This window comes from Leguminivora glycinivorella, chromosome 17 (assembly GCF_023078275.1).
Source record: "Leguminivora glycinivorella isolate SPB_JAAS2020 chromosome 17, LegGlyc_1.1, whole genome shotgun sequence".
Lineage (NCBI taxonomy): Eukaryota > Metazoa > Arthropoda > Insecta > Lepidoptera > Tortricidae > Leguminivora > Leguminivora glycinivorella.
Genome location: NC_062987.1, coordinates 19,798,157 through 19,822,307, shown reverse-complemented (window position 1 = coordinate 19,822,307; position 24,151 = coordinate 19,798,157). Strand labels below are relative to the sequence as shown.

The following is a 24,151-nucleotide window of genomic DNA, read 5'->3' as shown; positions in this document are numbered from 1 at the left end:
TCATGAGACTCATGAGGGAATATTGTGGGGGATATTAAAATTGCATGGAGTATTAACGCATTGCTAAAAAGTTGAGTTTTGTTCTTTTCACTAGTTTTATAAACTGGAAATATATGAAGAGACTAGATCTAGATACACCTAATGTCATTTAAGTGCAAAGTTTGATTACAATCCACTCTCAATTAAAATTTTGAAAAACCCCGACCGCGACATAGTAGACCGATTTTCATGAAACATGGCTAAGAACACTCCCAACTAAATTAGCTTTCAGACAAAAAAAAAACTAAATCTAAATCGGTTCATTCGTTCGGGAGCTACGATGCCACAGACAGACACACACACAGACAGACAAACAGACACCCAGACCGACACGTCAAATTTATAACACCCCGTCGTTTTTGCGTCGGGGGTTAAAAACACTCTCATGCTCTGTGTATCTATACTGTATCAGTTATGTGATCACCTCCTTAAATATTGCCGGTTATAAAAATTACAACCTGTATGACTCTTCAAGTTGTAATTGGGCCGTTAACAAAATTACTACCTCAGAACGTGTTAATGCGTTCTAACCTCGAACAGCCTGTTTTTAATCAAACTTAGTCTATCAAGTTAATGAACGTTCAACGTAGTTGAAGGTGTGTACCTACCTAAGTGTTACGGCTCAGCCACGACATTGGTCTAAGCGCGACAGCGGTGAGCGGCGGCCATACATCGGAGCGAGACACAGCGATGGGACTTTTCATTCGCACGTATGGTTGCCGCTCACCGCTGTCGCGCTTAGACCAATGTCGTGGCTGGGCCGTTAAACTTCATAAAGGTCATAAACAGAGGGCGGAATTGCTCATGGCAAAAATTAAACTTCAATAGAGTTGGAACGTTAAATTTTATCGACATTTTCGGCTATCGATGAATTCAGTCACCTTTTACATTACTGACTTTAACATTGACCCCCGATTAGCTATTCGACCATTTGATTTTGACCTCTTTGATTATATGATATTTGATTACCATTTCTATCACTAATCCTTATGCAACTAATTCACGTTTGAAAAAAATGGTTAATCCAAAACGAAAAGTAGCCAACAAATGGATAAAGAAGTATCCTTGTCTTACTTACGACGAAAACAACTCAAAAATGTACTGATAATTTCAGTTTAATCGATAGTCGATATAATTTAATGTTCCAGCTCTATTGACGTTTGATTTTTGCCATGAACAATTCCGCCCTGTGGTCATAAAAGTCTAGTTAAATAATATACATGAGAAATAAGGTCGCTTCTCCATACAAACGTGCATACATACATATACATAGACGGTCAACTGACCTTGGCACTAAAATAAGGCGGCAAAGAAGAATGTAGGGCTCACCGGCCAACTGTCTTCATAAACGCGTGCCTTCCTAAACCTTGACGTTGGCGGAATCATCGACGAGACATAACACTTAAAAATTGATTGAAAATGTAGAGGCGAAGGTTTAATTCGAATGTAGTGAACTCGCATTCCCACACCGTGTAAATAGCCGCCTTTGCACAGACGCTCTATCGCGCGTTCCCGGAGCGTACAGCATAGCGCGCGGGGTCAAAATTATTTTCGATGTCTTGTTTCATACCACTCTGTCACACTTTTATATGCTGTTCGACCCAATATTTAAAAAAAATGCGCGGAATCGCGCGCATCTGTATTAGTTTTTCAGTCTAGATTTTAGTTCAAACACGAAAAAATAAAAACAAAACATCATCTCATACAAAAATCACCACTCCGTCACGTTTTTTAGGGACACAAAATAAGACACGATTTTTTCTTATTTTGTTACCATTTTCCATACATGTTGTACGGGGTAACAAAAGAGGATAGCAACAAAAATTTAAGGAAATTCTGGGACACTTTTTGTCTCCCAGTGAGATTGAAAGTACTCGTGATTCTGAGTACAATTGACGTAAAATTCCCAAAAAAAAAATCAAAATAAAAAAATGGCAAAAAAAAAGAAATGCTCTTTTTAAGGTTCACGTTTTTGAGAACGGAAAGATCGTGCGTGTAACGGCTCAGCCACGACATTGGTCTAAGCGCGACAGCGGCGAGCGGCGGCTATACATTGGAGCGAGACACAGCGATGGGACTTTTCATTCGCACGTATGGCTGCCGCTCACCGCTGTCGCGCTTAGACCAATGTCGTGGCTGGGCCGTAAAGGCTAATCATGCGCTATAGACCGCGTTATTATTGTTTATTGTTATTAATAGTATCGATTTATAAAGAGCAAGTAATTCGACCACTCTTTAGTCCACGAGCGTATGCCCGCCATCTTGCGCGCGCGAATGAACGTACGTGTAAAGACAACCTCAGCCACGCATCCTTTCTATAAGTCAGTCCTATTTATTATGTGACTTATTCTTCTAACTAGAACCTCTTGTTCCAGGTATAGCATCAATAACAACCCTGACCGTCCTCTCCTTCGAGCGCTACATGCTGGTGACCAGGCCGTTCAGCTCTCACCACCTGAGTTCCAAAGGCGCCATAGTGGCCATCATGTTCATCTGGAGCTACTCGCTAGCTCTCACTACGCCGCCGCTTATGGGATGGGGCAACTACGTCAGCGAAGCTGCTAATATCAGGTACCTACTGCTACATAGTACATATAGGTACTGATAGGTACTTTTGTATTAAGTGTTACTACATGCTGGTGACCAGACCGTTCAGCTCTCATCACCTGAGTTCCAAAGGCGCCATAGTGGCCATCATGTTCATCTGGAGCTACTCGCTAGCTCTCACTACGCCGCCGCTTATGGGATGGGGCAACTACGTCAGCGAAGCTGCTAATATCAGGTACCTACTGCTACATAGTACATATACTGATACTTTTGTATTAAGTGTTACTGCTGTATATGCTGGTGACCAGACCGTTCAGCTCTCATCACCTGAGTTCCAAAGGCGCCATAGTGGCCATCATGTTCATCTGGAGCTACTCGCTAGCTCTCACTACGCCGCCGCTTATGGGATGGGGCAACTACGTCAGCGAAGCTGCTAATATCAGGTACCTACTGCTACATAGTACATATACTGATACTTTTGTATTAAGTGTTACTGCTGTATATGCTGGTGACTAGACCGTTCAGCTCTCACCACCTGAGTTCCAAAGGCGCCATAGTGGCCATCATGTTCATCTGGAGCTACTCGCTAGCTCTCACTACGCCACCGCTTATGGGATGGGGCAACTACGTCAGCGAAGCTGCTAATATCAGGTACCTACTGCTACACAGTACATATAGGTACTGATAGGTACTTTTGCATTAAGTGTTACTATATGCTGGTGACCAAACCATTTAGCTTGCGCCACCTGAGTTCTAAGTGCTATAGTAGCTATCATTTTCATTTGGAGCTACTAGCTAGCACAAAGCAAGACGACAATTTAAAGAATAGATAAAAATTAAAGAAAAAGAAAAAGATAGAGAAATAAAAAACAATCCGATTAAAAAAATAATAAGTGTTGTGTGTTTTTTTAAGGTTATTCTTGTATTTGTTTATTTATTATTATATTATTATATACGTATATATTGGTGTATTAATGTAATTGTATATGGGGCAAATACGTCAGCGAAGCTGCTAATATCAGGTAATTGTCGATCTGCAAACATACTACAAACTATTTGATTTTACATGCGAGATTTTGAAGTAGGGATGTCTTTGTCACTCTTTACTACATGCGCGATGATATTTAGAACCTTTAGCTCGCACTACCTGCTACCTAAAGCCTAAGTGCGTTTTCACATTATCCAATGCGATATCGGATGTAGGACCGATATCCTATACATTTAAGCCGCCATCTTTGATTTTTGCCTTTGAAATCCTTCCGACATCCGATATCAGATCAAGTAATGTGAAAACGCACTAACGGTGCTATGATTAATTGATAATAGCGAATTTAATTTGTTTCCATCTACAAAAAATAGGAAAATATGTGGCCATGTTAACCGATCAATTAACTTTTGATTTGAGTGTTTAATGTTAATCCTGCTGACGTTTCTAAAATCACTCTGCTGATAATTTATATAAAGTAAGAATTTCTGACATCCGCAATGTAATCAATTTACTTAGATATTACCATAGATTAAATATAAAAAGATCATACCATCCCATACATTAAAATGCGACCGCCTAAGAACGCGCATATACACCACACATAGATGGCGCCACAAAATGCCTGATTTCCGTCGATTATTTGTAGATTGGCGTTAAGTGTCACTTTCGAGCCATAAATCTATGTCAAAAGTGACACAACGCTATCTACAAGTATAATCGAAAGCTACAAGACATTTTTTTGAGGCGCCACGCCATCTGTGTGGTGTATTGTATGCGCGTTCTTAGGCGGTCGCATTTTAATGTATGGGATGGTATGATCTTTTTATATTTAATCTATGATATTACTCAAATGTTACTTAACATATTAACTTTATTTGAATAATGGATATTAAAACTTGCGTGTGTATACGCAATACAGATTATAATGGAGGCCTCTTTGTCCACTAGGGAATTTATTTTATCTAGAAGTAGCATGATTAGCTTTCGTTCGAAGGCTTTGCACGCTATCTTAAAGTACACTGTACTAATCAAAATAAAAAGATCCAAAAGACCGCTTAGTTAAACCAATTAGATCTTTTTATTAAGCTCTCAATCTCTCATATAAAAAGTACTTAAGTCAATGTTTTCAGTATAGATGGCGTTTTTTACGCACTAGTGCGAGAAGTGGTTCATTATATGTTAGGTCAAAACTTCGGATGGCCATCTGTACTGAAAAACGTCGTACACGTGCGAAAAGGAAATTCGTAACTCGTGTCAATTTAAAACACTCCCTTCGGTCGTGTTTTAATTTATCTCCGCTCGTTTAGAACTTCCTTTTTTTCGCACTTGTATCGTAATGAACTATTGTGACCACATCGACAGCATTTAGAGCACTGTAAATAAAAAGATTTACTTAGCTAATCCGCGAAAAGAGAACATTCTAGTCAATCAGTAACAACCCGTTATAATTATATAGGTACTTGTGTATTATTACATGAATGTCATGTTTTGAAATCTTAATGAAATGAAAGAAATGAAAAGTATTTATTTGAAACAGCATAATTGGTACATTATTGCAGTTATGACATTTAATAAATTGTTCCAAAAAGGATTCCACTCAGCATGTGTCAGAGCACTTAGTGCCACGACGCTGATTTTCAGTGGACCCTTAAACTTATATACTAAGAAATGTCTACAATAAAATAGGTATTAAATTAATTTTATTTAATTTAATGCACATATTAACTACATAAAATATTGGCGAGTGGAAAGGAAATATATTTTAAGTTATTTATGAAAGAAATAACTTTGAATATTTTTTTTAAATAATATCTTTCAGTGTAATCATGTCAAACCAAATTACAAAAAGTAATACTTCCTTCAATTACTTAGTTCAGTAGCTCAAGTTACGCATAATATGATGTAAATAAGACCTTATTTTCTGGCTCATGCGAATAACTTACATTTTTATTCAGAAACGATAATTTAATTCCATTAAAATACCAAATTTTACCACCCTCTCTCCCGTGAGTCAATTGTGAGTGTGTTTAGTAAAACGTCGCACTTTGTCGATTGCTATAAAGCCGGTTTGTCAGTACATTCATAATTAAGTATGAACAAATCACGTCTTTATGGTACCTAAGCGACAAAGTGGGACTCACAAACTCAAGTTTTCGCAAAAATGTTACCCGCTATTTTATAAATAACTAGCGACCCGCCCCGGCTTCGCACGGGTACTATACCTACATGTAAACCTTCCTCTAGAATCACTCTATCTATTAAAAAAAACCGCATCAAAATCCGTTGCGTAGTTTTAAAGATTGAAGCATACATAGGGACATAGGGACAGAGAAAACGACTTTGTTTTATACTGTGTAGTGAAGTGATGTGAATACTCGTATTTTTTCCTAGAAAACGTTCATTTATGAGGTCCTTATTATATATATTTGTAAGCAAAATTTCATTATTTGGCCCGATATTTGTAGAATGTTAATAGACCCGTATATTATTTAGGCTCCATCTAAAATATTTTTCAATTACTGTAATGGATTACATTCTGCTAACATGTTAGTAGATAGTGACTGTTGTTACTATTACTTGTAAGTAAGTAAGAGTTGTAAGTACGAGGCGGAAACTGCGGGGCGGCTCACTCCGCGATTCTTTTTAGGGTTCCGTACCAAAAAGGTACAAACAGGAACCCTTATGGTGCGACTCTGTCCGTCTGTCTGTCCGTCTGTCACATTCCTAAATATCTCGAGAACTACTAATGCTATCAACTTGAAATTTGGAATAGTTATGAACATTGTAAACCTCTACAAATAGAAAGTATAATTTTTTTTAATTTATGAATTTTAATTGTAGAAAATGGCCAAAATGAATGGGGGGCAAACTGTAAATTTCAAGTTACTAGATCAAGTGGGATATCGTTAGAAAGAGCGTAAATTGAACGTAAATAAACTATTTTTTATAATTTTTTTGTTGTGGAAAAAAAAAGAATTTTGAAGGAAAATGTAAAAAAAAATACCGTTCCCCCCCCTTATCTCCGAAGTTTACCAACTAAAAATTGTGAAAATTTTAGGTAACATTGGTTTTATGCTAAATATTACAGGAAAAATATAATCGTGTTTGTATCTTGGAAACTTTTTTTTTAATTCACAAAAAACTTTTCATATTATTACTTTCAAGTTACCCACCCTTGCAAATGTATATCGTACTTCAAATTAATACGAGATGTTACGTAAACCGTCTTCTTTCCAATAAAGTAAAAACTGTTTAAATCGGTTAACATTATAAAGAATTATCCCTGAAAAACCAACATAGTATACAGGTCGCGCAAATTAGTTAGCGAATTCACGAAGAGATGGCGCTATACACAATAATGCTCATTAGTACCTATACTTTTGTCTTCTAGTCAAGTCATTAGAGTTATATGAAAACATGAGATTATTTTAACTAGGTAGTTTGAAAGAAAGTTTATACGGGACCCTCGGTGGGCGAGTCCGACTCGCACTTGGCCGGTTTTTTTTTTATTTATAAATGGGCTTACTCTTGGCCACAGACTAGCCAAAGGCAAAGACGTGGCCTACGATGGGGTGAGCTCGCCCAGAAGATGCCTGATCACTTTTGGTTTGAAGGTTGCCGGGTTATATGAGCTCGGAAATATAGCCGTCGGCAAGGAATTCCGCTCCTTGGCAGTGCGCATAAGATAAGAAGAAGCAAAGCGCTTCGTGCGAATTCGCGGAATATCTACCAAGGATGGAAACCGGCCGAGCGTCTAAGAGTCCGATGATAAAATGGAACGGAGTAATTCGCATTTTAAACGAGGTTTGAACATTATTTTATTGTATAAAACCAACTCGCACGTCCAAGTTGAAGACACATGTCTTATGATTCTTAGTTTTAAACTACATAGGTACATACTAACGTATGCGGAATGAAATCTGGACAAAATTCAATGTCTTATAAAATTAATATAACATAGTTTATTTTTGATATCTTTCGTGATTTTAATTATGTATTGTATATGGATAAATAAAAGAGTTAGTTTTCGCCAATGTGAGGCTTCTAACAGAACTTGTGATACTTTATGTCCATCGGTGTCGACAAAACCAATGTTAGCATTTTTTAAGGTCCAAATTTATCTTCCATGTGATAACTTTTTAAAGAAGCTTCGTATGCTCGACATTTTTCACATTCTTGTCCGTAGGATCATTAGTGTTCTCAAAATAATAGTTTTCTTGTCGTGAAATTCCATTTACTCGACATATTATTAGCCATTCATAAACCCAGAAATGCAAAAACAGCTGTTTTTTACATTTTTTGACTTAACGGCGTAGCAGCATTTTCAAAGTTGTTTATTTTATTTTTGAAGACTATAGGCCTAACTTTTTTTGAATGTGTATGTCATACTCATGTCTTCAAGATAATTTTTATCACTTTCGCTGCCCCATTCGAATGCTGTCTCGAGCTCTCTGTGAGATTTTGTGCCTTAGGGGGCCGACATTTCTTTTAATCAAATCTCTCCCAGAAAACTTGCCAATGCTGTAATGTTTTCTTGGACCACGCTTTGTTGCAGTAGTTTTTTGTAAAGAAAAAGGACGCAAAAATATTATAAATTGACTGTTAGCTTCTAACCCTTCCTACAAAACTTTCCTCGGGCTTTGCATTCGGTCACAGAAAATTGGTAAATACATGAAGTTTCTCGTTACTAGATTACTCAATTTGTCCTAGCTTTTCCCCACAGACGGTACCTTGACATAGCAACTTTTCCAACTGTTAGGCCATTCCGAATGTAGGCCGCGATATCAGAATGATACCTATTTGAATTATTATGGTATTTAGTTACAAAGTCAGACCATCACATTATGCAGAAAAAATGCCGCTTATAAAAACTACACCATGTATTGTAAATACTTCTGTATACGTTTGATTTACCTAATACTTTAATAGTTTTGCACATATTCATTCCCGTGGTACGTGATTCGTGCTGTTCACATTCTTGTCTAAGGATAAATAACCTAACCACAAAATTAAAATTTTGAAAAACCCCCAACCGCGACATAGTGAAACATGGCTAAGAACATTCCCAACTAACTCAGCTTTCAAACTAAAAAAAAACTAAATCTAAATCGGTTCATCCGTTCGGGAGCTACGATGCCACAGACAGACACACACACAAACAGACAGACAGGTAGACAGACAGACAGACAGATAGACAGACATACAGACAGACAGACAGACAAACAGACAGACACGTCAAACTTTATACCTAACACCCCGTCGTTTTTGCGTCGGGGGTTATAAAGGGAAATGAACGGCGAATTGTCACTGTCGGGCGACGCGGTCACCATGGAATAGGCCACAGGTATTGAAGAAGATCAAACTTATACAGAAGCACTTCGAATTGCCCTGTCTCTCAGTGTTAGAGTTAGCCGCCTCAAACTTGTGCTCTAACTTTTGTTATTATTGCTTTGGTCAGGTAATTCCATTATTGGACCACTTTGAACATCGCCACGACAATTGCAAACCCGTTTGTGAATTATTGATCGTTGTTGCAAGTTTCAAAGTTGATAATAATTTAATTTAGCAGTGTTTTGGAGTAATTTCTAAATCTGAAGAGGTTCCGCCAACTGAGCCATTTTTTTTTCAAAGTTGTCCACCCCACTTTTTTTGTAACATGGGTATTTTTTATTTACGCGATTATTACTGACAATTGCGAGCTCTTTCGATCTTGATAGGAGAAAAAAATGTCCCAAGATTTCCGTACATTTTTTCGAACCTTCCATTCCGTTACCGCCATACAAAATGGTAACGGAATAGGATAAAACCTTGGGATACTTTTTTCTCCTATTAAAATAGAAACAGCTCGCGATTCTGAGTGGAAACCACATAAAAATTTCGAAATCCAAAAAAAAGTGGGGTGGACAGCTTTGAAAAAAATGGCCCAACTGTGACACCTACCTGTACTATTTCACAATCTTTCTTTATCCTCTCCTGATCCCATTATTTGGGGTCGGGTCTCCTCACAGTCCTGCGCCAAGTTCTACGATCTTGGGTTGTCTGTTGGGGCACCTGGGCTTTCTTGAGTTCTCTTTCTATGCTTTTCCACCAGGTATCTGGGGGGCGGCTACTACCTCTTGGCGTCTCTGGTAGATTGAGTGCTACTTGGACTATGTGATCGTTTTCCCGTCGTTTAACGTGGCCATACCAACGAAGGCGGTTTTCATCGAGCTTGTCTGCGATTGGTGTAACCTTGAAGCTACCACGTATGTATATATTCGTTTCGGATTCGGTCTAGCCGGGTTACACCTCCCCCCCATCTAAGCATTTTCATTATTATATTCTGATCCATAGAGTAGCGCGGGACGAATAGCCGTTTTATAGACTTTTCCCTTGGTTTTTATTGGGATCCGTGGGTCGCACAGTACACCTGTCAGCGATCGCCACTTTTGCCATGCGACGCTTATTCTATGTGTCACATCATCGTCGACATTCGCATCGGATGTGAGTATGGAGCCTAGGTATTTAAATTTTTCTACAGATGGAACCAGCGCGTCTCCAATATAGATGGTTTCCGGTGTATTAGATCTGCTGAAAGGGCATTTCAGGTATTCCATTTTACTCCTACTAACTCTCAGGCCGTGCTTCTCAAGTGCTTGTGTCCACAGATTCAGAAGTTCCTGCAAATTTGTAGCGGTGTCGGCGGATAGGACTATATCGTCCGCGTGACAATTATTATCACCCGACAGTGACACTTGGCCGTTCATTGCCTCTTCAACAAGGAAATATTGACGCATAGTGACAATGTTACTTATCAAACCAGAAATAGTAATGTCACTATGGTGAAATAGCCCACTGGCTTTAGTGAGTACTTAAGGTGGCTCGCTTAGGTTACCCGAAGCTCAGGCTGCGTTAGATGGCGCTAATCTGCAAATTACCAGTCTTATTTTTTTTGTGGAGTCGTACAGGCATTTATATACTTTCAATTATGCTTCGCGAAAATTTAATATTAAAATTGACGTATTACAACAAACATTCAACTTCTCATTGTAACGTTAATCCCCTTAATGTAGATAAATTTACTATTTTACACTATTTTTAAGTACCACTCACACATACAAACAGTGTTTTTGTATTCCTTCTAGTCGATAATTTCACGCGGCGACAGCTTGTTTAAATAGCCTTGCGGTAAATACGTGCCATCGCATGATTTGCATGGAAGTACTGGGTTCGAATCCAGGACTTTTTCTTTTTTTTTATTAATACTACGTCGGTGGCAAACAAGCATACGGTCCGCCTGATGGAAAGCGGTCACCGTAACCTATGGACGCCTGCAACTCAAAGAGTGTCGCATGCGCGTTGCCGCCCCATTAGAAACTTGAACACTCCCCTTTGCTGCGTGTGCACAGCAAAAAGGAGTGTACAAGTTCAAAGGAGGGTTTGGGTTGCCGACGACTCAAAGGACAATAGACGGAACAAATTAGTTCCGTAAGTCCTCCCGTCGTCAGCACCCCACACCCTCGTTGAGCTCTGGCAGCCTTACTCACCGGCAGGAACACAACACTATGAGACACTATTTTTTGTTTTATTATTATACATAAATGTATATGTACTCGTACAGTAGTTACTGAGCGTTTTCCACAAAAAAGATTAAAAACCTATTCTCTTACATGGTAATAATTTTTGGGTTCGTCGAACTCAGAATTTCTAACATAATTATCCTAATCTGATATTTTAAAAAATTCCAAAAAAGTATAGATAAATTTTAGTTTCTAAACTACGATTCGAATGTTTTTTTTTCTAATTGTTTATTTTCGATGGAGCAATGGTATTCAAATCGCTTTTGAAATCTTAAATTAGTAAATGAAAATGCAATAGTTAACTGAGTAACGTAATACTTTAAAAACTCAAGTGGACTTTTTTTATCTAAGGAGTAATTTCGATAAAATATTATATTTAGCGAGGGTATTAAAAGTTGTGTTTTATATCTCAACTTAATAAATAGAAAATCAAAATGACAATAAAAAAATCAATATGTTCTCTAAGATAAAATTGATACCTTCGGCTCTCCATTCTTGCTCGGTCAATAAAAAATACGAAATTTATATCCAAAAAAAATACAAAAAGTTTATAGAATCCTGGGAATCGAACGCACCTTCACGGCGTGACAGACGACTGGTCACCAACGACGCCATTACATAACACGCTGTTAACGACGAAATTGGGCTATACATATATAATTATTTAAATATAAATAATAATGTCAAATCCATACTAATATTACAAATGGGAAAGGGTGTGTGTCTGTTTGTTTGTCCGTCTTTCACGGCAAAACTGGAGCGACGAATTGACGTGATTATTTAAGGGGATTTAGTTGAAGGGATGGAGAGTGACATAGGCTACTTTTTGTCTCTTTCTTACGCGAGCGAAGCCGCGGTCAAAAGCTAGTTTATCATAAATGGGAAAAGCTGGTTACTCTATAATCTGAAGTGGAAGAATTCGTTGTTTCACCAAAGATAATGTGTGTTTGTTTGTTTGTCCGTCTTTCACGGCCAAACGGAGCGACGGATTGACATGTTTTTTAAGTGGAGATAGATGAAGGGATGGAGAGTGACATATGCTACTTTTGTCTCTTTCTAACGCAAGCGAAGCCGCGGGCAAAATCTAGTACAGCACGGGTAGCATGGTCGCGCGATAGACGATAAAATATCAGGCCGTCCCTGTCGCACTATTAGTAAGTGCGATTATAGGGACGGCCAGATGTTTTATCATTTATCGCGCGACCATAATTGCCTGCCTGGACCAGATTATATTGATGATAATTATTATTTGTAACCATTTAGTTAATATTGTCTTCAGTTACCGCGATAGTTACGCATGAAATAAAAACTATGAAAACGGATTAAATCGCGTATAATGAGTTTAAAATTCATCCCGATGTTTCAAACACTTTACAGCGTTCGTGGTCAACGGGTGACTGAGGAAAAATTACAATGTGCAAAAGCTACCCATATTCTTGTATATAACCATTTAGTTGTTGAAGAAAAAAATTCACACAACAATAACATAGGTCAACCAGCTCAGTAAATGCAATACTTTACTAATACTATGCCCACACTATGACCTAGTATGTATAATGTATTATACCAGACGTGTAATATTTTATTTTATCAACAAAGGCATAATAAAGGATTGTGTTGTATTTTTGTATGAAAATAAAAAATAGGAAAGCAATATAGTAATAGTCAAATATTCCATTAAAAAAAAAACTTAATAAATCCATAAAAGTTCAAATGATTAAAAAAAACTTCGGACTCGAACCCACGATCTTCTGCATCATAGTCGGTCGTTTGACCGAGACGCCATTTCGATTTACATTAGCAGTGTCGAAATACACGATATGTATCTTTGTTGACAAAATGCGTCATTATTTCTGAGTCTACTTGAGTTAACTAAACCAATATCTTTAAATAATTACTTGTCAAGAGCCAAATGTCACTGATGACAATGTCAACTAAAAATGCGCGAAATATGACGGCTCTGTGTCTGTACACAAAATTTGGCACGCACATTTACGTAAAATTAATAAAAAATTCACATGGATTTGTCCATGATTTCTGTATGAAACAATGTATTTCATTCACTACCGCGACGACGGATAATGTATAGTAGATGTATGCGCATATTTTTATTTAGTTGTAGTGTGCGGTGACTAAATAAATGGTAGATGTTTTTTGTATGGAAAGCGAGCCACCTTAAAATACATCTTCATTTACATGAGAAATAAAAAAAAAAAAAATGTTGGGGACACCTTACACATATCAACTTAGCCCCAAACTAATTAAGCAAAGCTTGTACTATGGATGCTAAGCGACGATATACATACTTAAATAGATAAATACATCCATACTAATATTATAAATGGGAAAGTGTGTGTGACTGTTTGTTTGTCCGTCTTTCACGGCAAAACGGAGTGACGAATTGACGTGATTTTTTAGGTGGAGATAGTTGAAGGGATGGAGAGTGACATAGTCTACTTTTTGTCTCTTTCTAACTTGAGCGAAGCCGCGGGCAAAAGCTAGTACTTATATAAATAGAATACATCCATGACTCAGGAACAAATATCAGCTGTGCTCATCACACAAATAAATGCCCTTACCGGGATTCGAACCCAGGACCGCGGCTTAGCAGGCAGGGTCACTACCGACTGAGCCAGACCGGTCGTCAAAGTCAAATAGGCTTAATTCTAAATAGACTAGGCACCTAGGCATCTCTAAAATGACGACCACCTTTTTCTGTTAAATACCTAGTATACCTACCTAAATATCTATAACGGTAAGAAAAATAAACATAAGTATTTATGTTACAAATACCAAAAGTGGGAAAATTAGTTGGACAACACTAATACAAGAGTGATTAATACATGTATTGTTTTGTTCGTCGTTTGTATTCCAAATATTATTATCTATTCTGTTAGAGTAAAAACACCAAAACGTTATTGTACGGAATAAAACAACAGTATATCTTACGGAAACCTAAAATACAAAAGTAAATCTCAAGCGAATGACATGCCGCCATTGAATGACGGACGCCATTTTCGAAGCGTAGGGATGTCCCACGTCGATAGTGACTTATTCATATTCATATTCATATTTTTAATTGGTAAAAGTAAATTACATGTCAGTGGTTACATTACATTTCATTGTGTCAAATATCAATAAAAATAATAACAATAGGTAGTTCAATTAAATGGTTATATAATACATCGTATTCACTGAATACATTAGAAAATGCGTTAAATGCTTTCAAATACGAATCAATTTTACATATGCGTTAAATGCATTAAAGTATGAATTAATAATATATTAAAATACGAATTAAATACAATTTTTTTTTTTTACAATGTTTGTGTGTGTGTCGATGACACCTTATCGAGAAATTCATCGATGGTATAACAGGCCATATTTAGTAATAGTAAGTTTGTTGGAAAATGTGACGTCGCTGGGTGCACTTCTGATTGCGATAGGTAATGCGTTGAATAATTTAGCCCCCAACACACTGACTGATTTCTTGGCTTTGGCGGTATTATGTGGCGGGATCAGACGTTCCCTTACATTCGGCCATCGCCTGACCCGATCTGCGTTTCGAAGGTCACTGCCATCCGTGCTGCTACTGATGACTGCGGGAGCCAACGGAAAAAGATTTACTTTCCGTACAATAAACTGTATAATTACGAGGTCATCTGTTGTTACTAAAGATTCCTTCAATTTTTTCTGCATCCACAACGTCTGATAATGTTTTTGTTCACAGTTGTTCCGTGAACTGGCACGAGCAGAGCATGAACACATTGACGTACATACTGTTCCTGTTCGCGATGGGCCAGATCGTCCCGTTCATCATCATCACTTTCAGCTATGTCAACATCGTCAGGACTCTTAAGAACGTAAGTTATCTATCTATCTATAGCAGCCTTGAAAGCGCCCGTCTTCGGACATAGGCCTCCTCTCCAGTCCCCTTAGATGGAGAGATGACATCTGCCAACTAGCTGGCGATAACTGGATGCGGATGGCAATGGACCGACAAGCGTGGAAGTTATCTATAGTATAACAAAATAGTTTTGAATGACATATATTATTGACATGCAGATGTAGTACAAAAAGATTTTCATACGTATTTTTACGTACGAACGTGCCATGCTACTTCAGACAGTGTCAGTACTTCTTGTACTGAGACTGACTGAAATGGCATGACACGTTCGTACGTTTCCGTAAAGAAACGAAGGAAAATCTTTTCGCACTACCTACACCAGGGGGCCGATTTTTGAGTCTCACGGCGTTCGAATTCAGAAAATTGTCACTGAAAATAATAGGCAATTCACCGTTTTCAACCGGTATTTTAGTGACAGTGAGACTCAAAAATCGGCCCCCTGTACATAATCATTTCACCACCCTCCTTTCGTCGACTGTGGGTGGGTTAAATTGTGGTGTCAGCGGGCTACCTGTCACAACAATATCACAATTTAGTTTTCACCGCACCAACTAGTAAAGGGTCTCTTTGCTATTCGAAAACAGATAGCAAAATTGCATTTTATCCACAAGAGAGCAAAGTAATTTCATACAAAAACTTGATGTCTCAAGCTGGGATTTAATTTGGAAAACGCTCACTGGTATATTTTACCTATAAATGATGATTTTGAATCATATATATTGAATGATTTGATTTAGTTTGATGTTTTAAGTATAGTCAGTATTTTGTTCGTGTTGGTGTGATTAAAAATGTTGTGTTTTCCTCGCAACACTCACGATTCCACTTTTTGAACCACTCGTTACGCTCGCGGTTCTATATCTGAATCTTTCGCTTGCTCGGGTATCAATTCTGGCACTTGCGGTTAAACAACAACTTTTCCCCCTTGTAAAACAAATAACTATTTTTGTTAGCCGTGAAAAAAATATATATTGTTACTGTTTTTATAGATAATAGTGGGAGTCTGGCACGCACTTGGTCCAGTTTTTTTAATAAACACAAACAGACATCGTTTCAAAAGACCTATTCAGTAAAGCTATGAAAAAAGTTCTCTGCGAGTAAAATAAAAGCCTAACAAGTCCTCCAGGACCACCAAGTTGAATTCCTAAAATGTTGGATTTGCAAAAAGTTGAATTTGCAGGATGTTGAATGTTAAAATGTTGAATTTGCATTATGTTGAGTTCTTGTTATGTCCAAATTGCATAAAGTTGAATTTGCAGCTTGTTGAATCCTAAAATGTTGAATTTGCAGAAAGTTGACTTTGCGGTATGGTGAACCCTAAAATGTTGAATTTCCATAAGATTGAATTTGCAGTAGGTACCTACAGGGTGTAGCAAAGGTCCCGAGTGATACTTTAACAGCTGATAGGGTTACTAATGACCCTAAGTGTGATACAAGTGAAAAAATTTCGAAGTTCGAAAAAAATGAGTTTCGATTTTTTCCGCTTAAATAGCAATCAGGGTATTGGTCTTGTCGGCTGTTGAAGTGCATTGGGGTAATTTCGAACGTCGTCTAATTTTGAAAGTCACATAAAAATCACCATTATTTCCATCATATCAAGATTCCCCTTTCGAAATTACCCGAGCATTTCTGTATGTCGAAATTATCTCAAAGCACCCTATTGACTTTTGTTACATGCTATATAGTTTCAGGGCATATTTAAGTTCCAAGACTCTACTGATGAGCCTTTTCGAAGCATAATGTCTTAAAATTTTGTTCCCCGTTACAGCAATGGGTTAAATACAGTCTGAAGACTGAAATTCAAGACCATCAAAGGTACATTTTTTTCTCCTATTAGGACCAAAAAGCTCGCGATTCTGAGTAGAAATCATATTAAAAAATAATCATGTTAAAAAAAGATTCCAGGAATATAAACTTGAGTTCCTAAAATGTTGAAATCCCGAAATGTTGAAAGTATACATTTTGAGAATTCAACTTTTTGATATTTCAACGTTATGAGAATTCAACATTTTGCGAAACTGAAAAAAATCAACATTCTGGGAAAGTCAACGTTTCGGGATTTCAACATTTTAGGAATTCAACCTGGTGGTCCGGGAGGCCTCTTTGAAATAGTTGACCTGAACAAGCGATGAATAAAAGAAAAACAGTTCACAGCTCTGATGCTTGCATGTGTGTGGTACCTACTAATGTATGGGATTTTTCTAAAATAAAAATATACATTAGACTTATATTGACCGGGATATAGACCGTGATTACCTTTTTGATTTTTGTCGAGCTCCCGATATTTCGACGCAGTTGCATGCATCATCACGGAAAACTGACGAAGGCGGGTGGATGTTAAAGTTGTATAGACAGCGCGCGATCTACCCTCCTGAAAATAACCGTGAATCATTCAAAACTCTTAAAAATATACATATAACTATAAAGTGTATATTTTTGATATTATACCGCATATTTAAATTATATTTATATTTGCGGTAATATTTGTAGTAAGCCTTTTATACGGAGTATAATTTTCATATTGTTTTATTAAAAAACCGGCGAAGTGCGAGTCGGACTCGCCCACCGAGGGTTCCGTATCCGTACAAACTTACAAAAGTTAAAATAATCTCATGTATCTCATATGTATAACCACGTATAACTTTAAAGATTTGACTATAATTACCTATAGGTAGTAGGTACAGTGCCATCTCTCGGTGATTTCGCTAACTCATTTGCGCGACCTGTTTAGTATGTTAGTTTTTCAGTGATAATTCTTTATGATGTCAACCGATTTGAACAGTTTTTTCTTTATTTAAAAGAGATTTTTTTACGTATAATCTCGTATATAAGTTGTAAATTATTTTAATATTCCATTTTTGGCAGACGCGACACTGTTGGCACCTAGTGTCGAGTAATGGTACTGATAATTTACGCTGTTTGACGCGTGATTGATGCTAGATGTCACTACAAATAACTTACATTTACTGATGTATGGAGTTACAACTCTTTGAAATGAAATGAAATGAAATATTTATTTTTCCAAGTAGGCATATTACAATGCGCTTATGAACGCCAAATAAAGCTACGCCGGCTCTAACCCTACGCCTCAGCCTCGAGAAGCCTTTCCTAACTCTTTCCTAGGTGTAACGCCACCTAGGTCAACATACCTATTTCAATATGGTTCTGAGGTACGTGTTTTTCTTACATTGTAGCTGTCTATACGGAGTTACATATGTCTTTGGAACAATCTAACTACAGGCTGTAGCCATTTTAAAATGAGATTGTAACGACGTTTGTAGGTATGCAGAAACTAGCACACGGAATCTTGGCTGCTTAAGACGCACTTCAACTTGCACTTTATAAGAAATACTCAGTTTTTCATGAAATAAAACTATGATGAATTTAAAATTCATCCCGACGTTTCGAACACTTTACAGCATTCGTGGTCAACGGGTGACTGAGGAAAAATTACAATGTGCAAAAGCTACCCACATACAAGAAATATTAACGAACCATGACCACAAATAATATAGATTTTTAAGGCAGGTTCAAACACTATTAATAAAGTTAGTTATACAATATTCAAAAAAATTACCACTACTATGTTAAAAAAACAATTAATCAATTAATCTACACAAAATTGACAAAAACATACTGCAAATGTCCAACACCTTCCTATTCGAAAACAGATAGCAAAATTGCATTTTAACCACAAGAGTGCAAAGTAATTTAGTACAAATTTTGACTTGATATCTTGAACTGGCTGGTAGAACTTACCTGCAAATGATGATTTTGAATCAAAAATATTGAATAAATTGATAGATTTGATTTAGTTTAATGTTTTATAGTCAGTTTTTTGTTCGTGTTGGTGTGGTGAAAAAATTGTGTTTCACTCGGCGGCAAAGTTTGTTTAACCTTCGTGCCTTGAAACCCTCGCAACGTTCAAGATTCCACTTCTCGAACCACTCGCTACGCTCGCGGTTCAATATTGCAATCTTTCGCTTGCTCGGGTATCAATATTGGCACGTGCGGTTAAACAACAACTTTGCCCCCTTGTAAAACAAATAACGATTGCTACCATGTGACACTTACTGGTTTCCATACGCCCTACCTTTGAAAAAACGATTATGTTGGAAAATATAATTTAGAATGAACAAAACTATGAAAATAAAATACGGAAGAAAAGGGTCACTTTGAGCCCTCCTGTAGTAAGTAAAGGGAAGGAAAGTCCCCTTTCCGAATAGGTGATGTGAAAAATGTTTGAGTATTTTTTTTTTATTTCCCCTTGAGCACACCTCGGACACTGGCGATCAAATAGTTATATGAAAGAGGCGTTCCTAGCACACAGTCTAAGCTCGTGTAGGTGAACGCGCACTATGCTTGTATGAGCGAAATATGAGAAGTCGACTGTTACTGTTTTTGACAGGCTTTAACTATGAGGTAACCGAGAGGGGGTGGGCGGCACTTTCAGCGGGGAGCAGGAGTGGCCGTACTGTACGATAGTGCTCTTTATAATATACTGTGCCTCAAGGATTGGCGTGACCTGGCTACATGTAGTTTGTATTATGAATTTATGATAAAATCTTTGTAGGTGAGCCTAGGTTGTTTGTATGAAACCTTCCTTTTTTGTTACCAAATTTCTATACATTTTCGGTAACAAAAAAGGAAAGTCTCATACCAACAAGCTAAGACATTTTGGGAAACCTAGTGGATCTTGCTCAGCATCATGAACTCTTATCAGCCTACCAATTTTTATCAAAATCAGAGACGTGCTTCAAATACGTACCTAATAAATACGTAACTGTTTTCTAACCAATTGATGTTATTGCGTAGGCGATCATAAAAGGTCAGAATTTTATTTATATGACGCATTTCCATTAGTCGGAGAACACTTTTTGTTGTAGCAAATGTTTTTTCTTCTCATTTATGTTCCTACTAATGGAGCAAGTGCTTCCATTTACACTAACCGAACGAACGGAGGAACACGCCAGGCATGAACCATTCCAAGGCTCTCATCAGAGCCTACAGCAAAAAGGCGTCCTCAAATGCCTTAGCGCTGTCAAGGAACCAACTACGCAACTTAGTAAGGGTGCTCACAGGGCACTGCCACCTGAACAAACACATGCACACCATCGGAAAACGTGCGAGCGGGCGGTGCAGATTCTGCCTAGAGTCTGAAGAAACGCCCCTGCACATCCTGGCAGAGTGCCCCTCTCTAATGCGTACACGTAACATGATTCTGGGCAGCTATCAAATACACCCAGAGGATGTGAGGTATCTCGATCTCAAAAAGATACTACAAATCTTCGAATTTGTAGGACTTGATCGAGAGTTGTAGTAGGTGGCGATCACAATAGATCAGAAATGGTCGCAGTGATACATAAGGCGCCCTGAAGCCTTACATAGTCCCTAACCAAGAAGAAGAAGAAGAAGAAACCGAACGAATTAGGTTACTCGTTAAATACTTCGATGCAGGGAACAAATCAAATTATTTTATTAAATATTTTTTGATTTGTTTTTTAGTAGTAACACTACTAATATAAATTATAAACTGAAATAGATACCATACACTAAAGAAAAAGCGACTTCTGGTCGGGGTGGTGTAGTGGTTTGAGCACGTCAGCCGTGATAGGCTGGCTAGGTACAAATTTTGAACAGTCATTTTTATTTCACCCTGTATAGAGAATCCATCTTACCCTATCATCCTAAAGTAGACGTCAACCAACCAAGAGCTACCCTTGTCAGGGATTACTGGGATTAGACAAGTAAGGGCCAATTTACACGGCGTGCGAACTCGCTTGAGATTTTAAAGACGGTCAAACAAATCTAGTCACAAAACGAGATAGGTACATATTTAGTAGAAAAACAGATAAAAATAATTAAGGTCCTAACTAGCTCAATAGTTTTCCTCGCATTTCCTATAGATTAGAATAGAATAATGATTTGTTCATAAGCACACAGACAACACACCATTTTTAAGAAATCATCATCATCATCCGTTATCCCGGCATTTGCCACAGCTCATGGGAGCCTGGGGTCCGCTTTGACAATCCCAAGATTTGGCGTAGGCACTAGTTTTTACGAAAGCGACTGCCATCTGACCTTCCAACCCGAAGGGGTATTGGAAATAATATTGTCTTCGGTTACCGCGATAGTTACCTTATTGGAATTAGTTAGTTATTAGTTGGACTTTATTCAAGGTCAAATTACTTTACCCACTAGTGGATAAAATGCGTTTTTACCCGCTGGTATTAAAGGACAAAACACGTGTTTCCGAGCTAGTGAGGGGAAAAATAATTAACCAATTAATCTACACAAAATTGACAAAGAAACAAACTGCAAATGTCCAACACCATACAACACAAATGCCTCACAGCCTTCGTCGTGCTTGTTCCATTATCAGATGTACTACTGGATCCCAAGCCGGTGGTAAAGTAAAGCCATCCTCTCTATTAAAGTTTGGATATTTCTTGATCTCAATGGCCTCTCACAACATTCTGGGTATATATCGCTTCTCCTTAGCGAGAACCAGAGGCTTGTCAAACTTTATAGCATGATTGACTTTATCCATGACATGTTCAGAGACTGCAGACCTTTGCCGACGGTGCTTGACATCCGCTATGTGTTCCTTCACCCGTGTGGAAATGCTTCGTTTCGTCTGTCCCACATATGACAGCCCGCACTCACAGTCTAGCCTGTACACTCCCGCGCTTTGTAGAGGAGTTTGACATTTCACAGGCCTCAGGAATTGGGACATCTTCTTCATAGGCTTGAAATAAGTTTTAATAGAAGCCCGTTTCAAGATGTGGCTGATCCTATCTGTGACCCCTCTAACAAAGGGGAGAATTGCAGGCCGGCGCTCGACTGTAGGGATCTTCAAACGGGCCTTCTGCTTGACACGCGGTATCTTGAGCTCGTTCGCCAACAGCGCCTGCCTGGCATGTCGAAGCTCCGCGGTCAAATGTTGGTCGTCACATATCCTTTGGGCTCTCTGAAACAAAGATTTGCCTACAGTAGCTAGTTGACTGGGATGGTGGTGGGATTTGCCATTTAAGTACCTATCAGTATGAGTAGGTTTTCTATACACAGTGCGACCTAAGCTATTATCAGGATTCCTCAAAATGAGAACATCCAAGAAGGGAAGAGAACAGTCTTTCTCCAATTCCATAGTAAATTGTATTTTACTATGGATAGAATTTAAATGGTCTAAGAAAGTTGAAACATTACTTTTAGGAAGTATAGTAAAAGTGTCATCTACGTATCTTTTAAATATCTTCGGCTGCGCGGGAGTGTACAGGCTAGACTGTGAGTGCGGGCTGTCATATGTGGGACAGACGAAACGAAGCATTTCCACACGGGTGAAGGAACACATAGCGGATGTCAAGCACCGTCGGCAAAGGTCTGCAGTCTCTGAACATGTCATGGATAAAGTCAATCATGCTATAAAGTTTGACAAGCCTCTGGTTCTCGCTAAGGAGAAGCGATATATACCCAGAATGTTGCGAGAGGCCATTGAGATCAAGAAATATCCAAACTTTAATAGAGAGGATGGCTTTACTTTACCACCGGCTTGGGATCCAGTAGTACATCTGATAATGGAACAAGCACGACGAAGGCTGTGAGGCATTTGTGTTGTATGGTGTTGGACATTTGCAGTTTGTTTCTTTGTCAATTTTGTGTAGATTAATTGGTTAATTATTTTTTAACAGAGTAATGGTAAATTTTTTGAATATTGTATAACTGGCTTTATTAATAGTGTGTGAACCTGCCTTAGAAATCTATATTATTTGTGGTCAGGGTTCGTTAATATTTCTTGTAAGTGGGTAGCTTTTGCACATTTTAATTTTTCCTCAGTCACCCGTTGACCACGAACGCTGTAAAGAGTTCGAAACGTCGGGATGTATTTTAAATTCATTATACGCGATTTAATCCGTTTCCATAGTTTTATTTCATAGTTATTAGTTGTTATTTGCCAAGAGTGGCCCTGAAGCTTTTGTGGTTTCATGTGCTCTGCCTACCCCTTTATGGGATACAGGCGTGATTGTATGTATGTATGTATGAAATTAGTCCGGTTTCTTCACGATGTTTTCCTTCACCGAAAAGCGACTGGCAAATATCAAATGACATTTCGCACATAAATTCCGAAAAACTCATTGGTGCGAGCCGGGGTTCGAATTTTTAAGACATACAAAAAGCAATAAAGTGCCACGAAATGGCCTCACCTCAGGATAGGGCTGGCGACTACCAGCGCTGGTCTTCCTTCCTATATGTAATACCAAAGACTTATGTAACTCCGTATAGACCGATAAAGTCTAAGAAAAAAACGTACCTCATAACCATACAGAAAAAGTTACGGTGAGCTAGATGGCGATACACCTTTGGGGTACGCTCGGCTAGATGGCGCTAATGTTTGACATTTTAACACATATCAAGCTAAGAATATGGGCCAAATTGTCAAAATGGAGGTTCAAAAGCTTTAAGCCTGTGTCGAGAGATGGCAGTCTATGCTCTGTGATTACACATTTTACTTTGACAGTAATTCTCTATAATACTCGATCCTCTTTGGTAATACTTACACTTGTATCACTTGCATGCGAGTACTTGCACCGTGTAAATGGGCCCTAACGCTATTATTTCTGCTACATTTCTAGTTACAAGATCCTTAGAGAGATTTTCTACGTTTTTGTGATCATGTTAATCTTAGTTCTTAGTAAACGTTGATAGATTGCTTAGGTACTTTTTAAGAGGATTCTATTAAGGCATTTTTATATTTCTTTGATAAGAACGATTAAAACCTATTTCTACAACTTGGCACAGAAGAGTAGAATTATCGTATTAAGCTCACGCTAGCGCTCACGATAATATCTGTTTCGTAGCTATATCTCTATCGCTCTTGCGGATTGGTGCGACAGAGCCAGACTGCATGTCTGTCAGGCGTTAACGATTACCATTTCGGCGCCGGCTGACCTCAGATCGGCGACGCCATTTTAAAATCAGCTCGTCGTGAAAAGGGAAAGAATAAAAATAACGATGTGAACGTGATACTATTTCCAGCCTTTGTATCAAAAATATCGCAATAGGCTTCGTTAAATAAACTTTGAATACTAAAAATCGGAACAAAAGTTATTTTTC

General features: G+C 38.1%; 1 protein-coding gene across 1 annotated transcript in view; it reads left to right on the top strand.

The window, feature by feature from the left end:
• Positions 1–24,151, top strand: part of LOC125235309 (parapinopsin-like) — a 118,554-nt gene that overhangs the window by 79,325 nt on the left and 15,078 nt on the right. The window contains exons 4-5 of the mRNA XM_048141830.1: positions 2,415–2,610; positions 14,864–14,996. Coding sequence (XP_047997787.1) covers positions 2,415–2,610; positions 14,864–14,996 — 329 coding nt within the window. The remainder of the gene's footprint in view (positions 1–2,414; positions 2,611–14,863; positions 14,997–24,151) is intronic.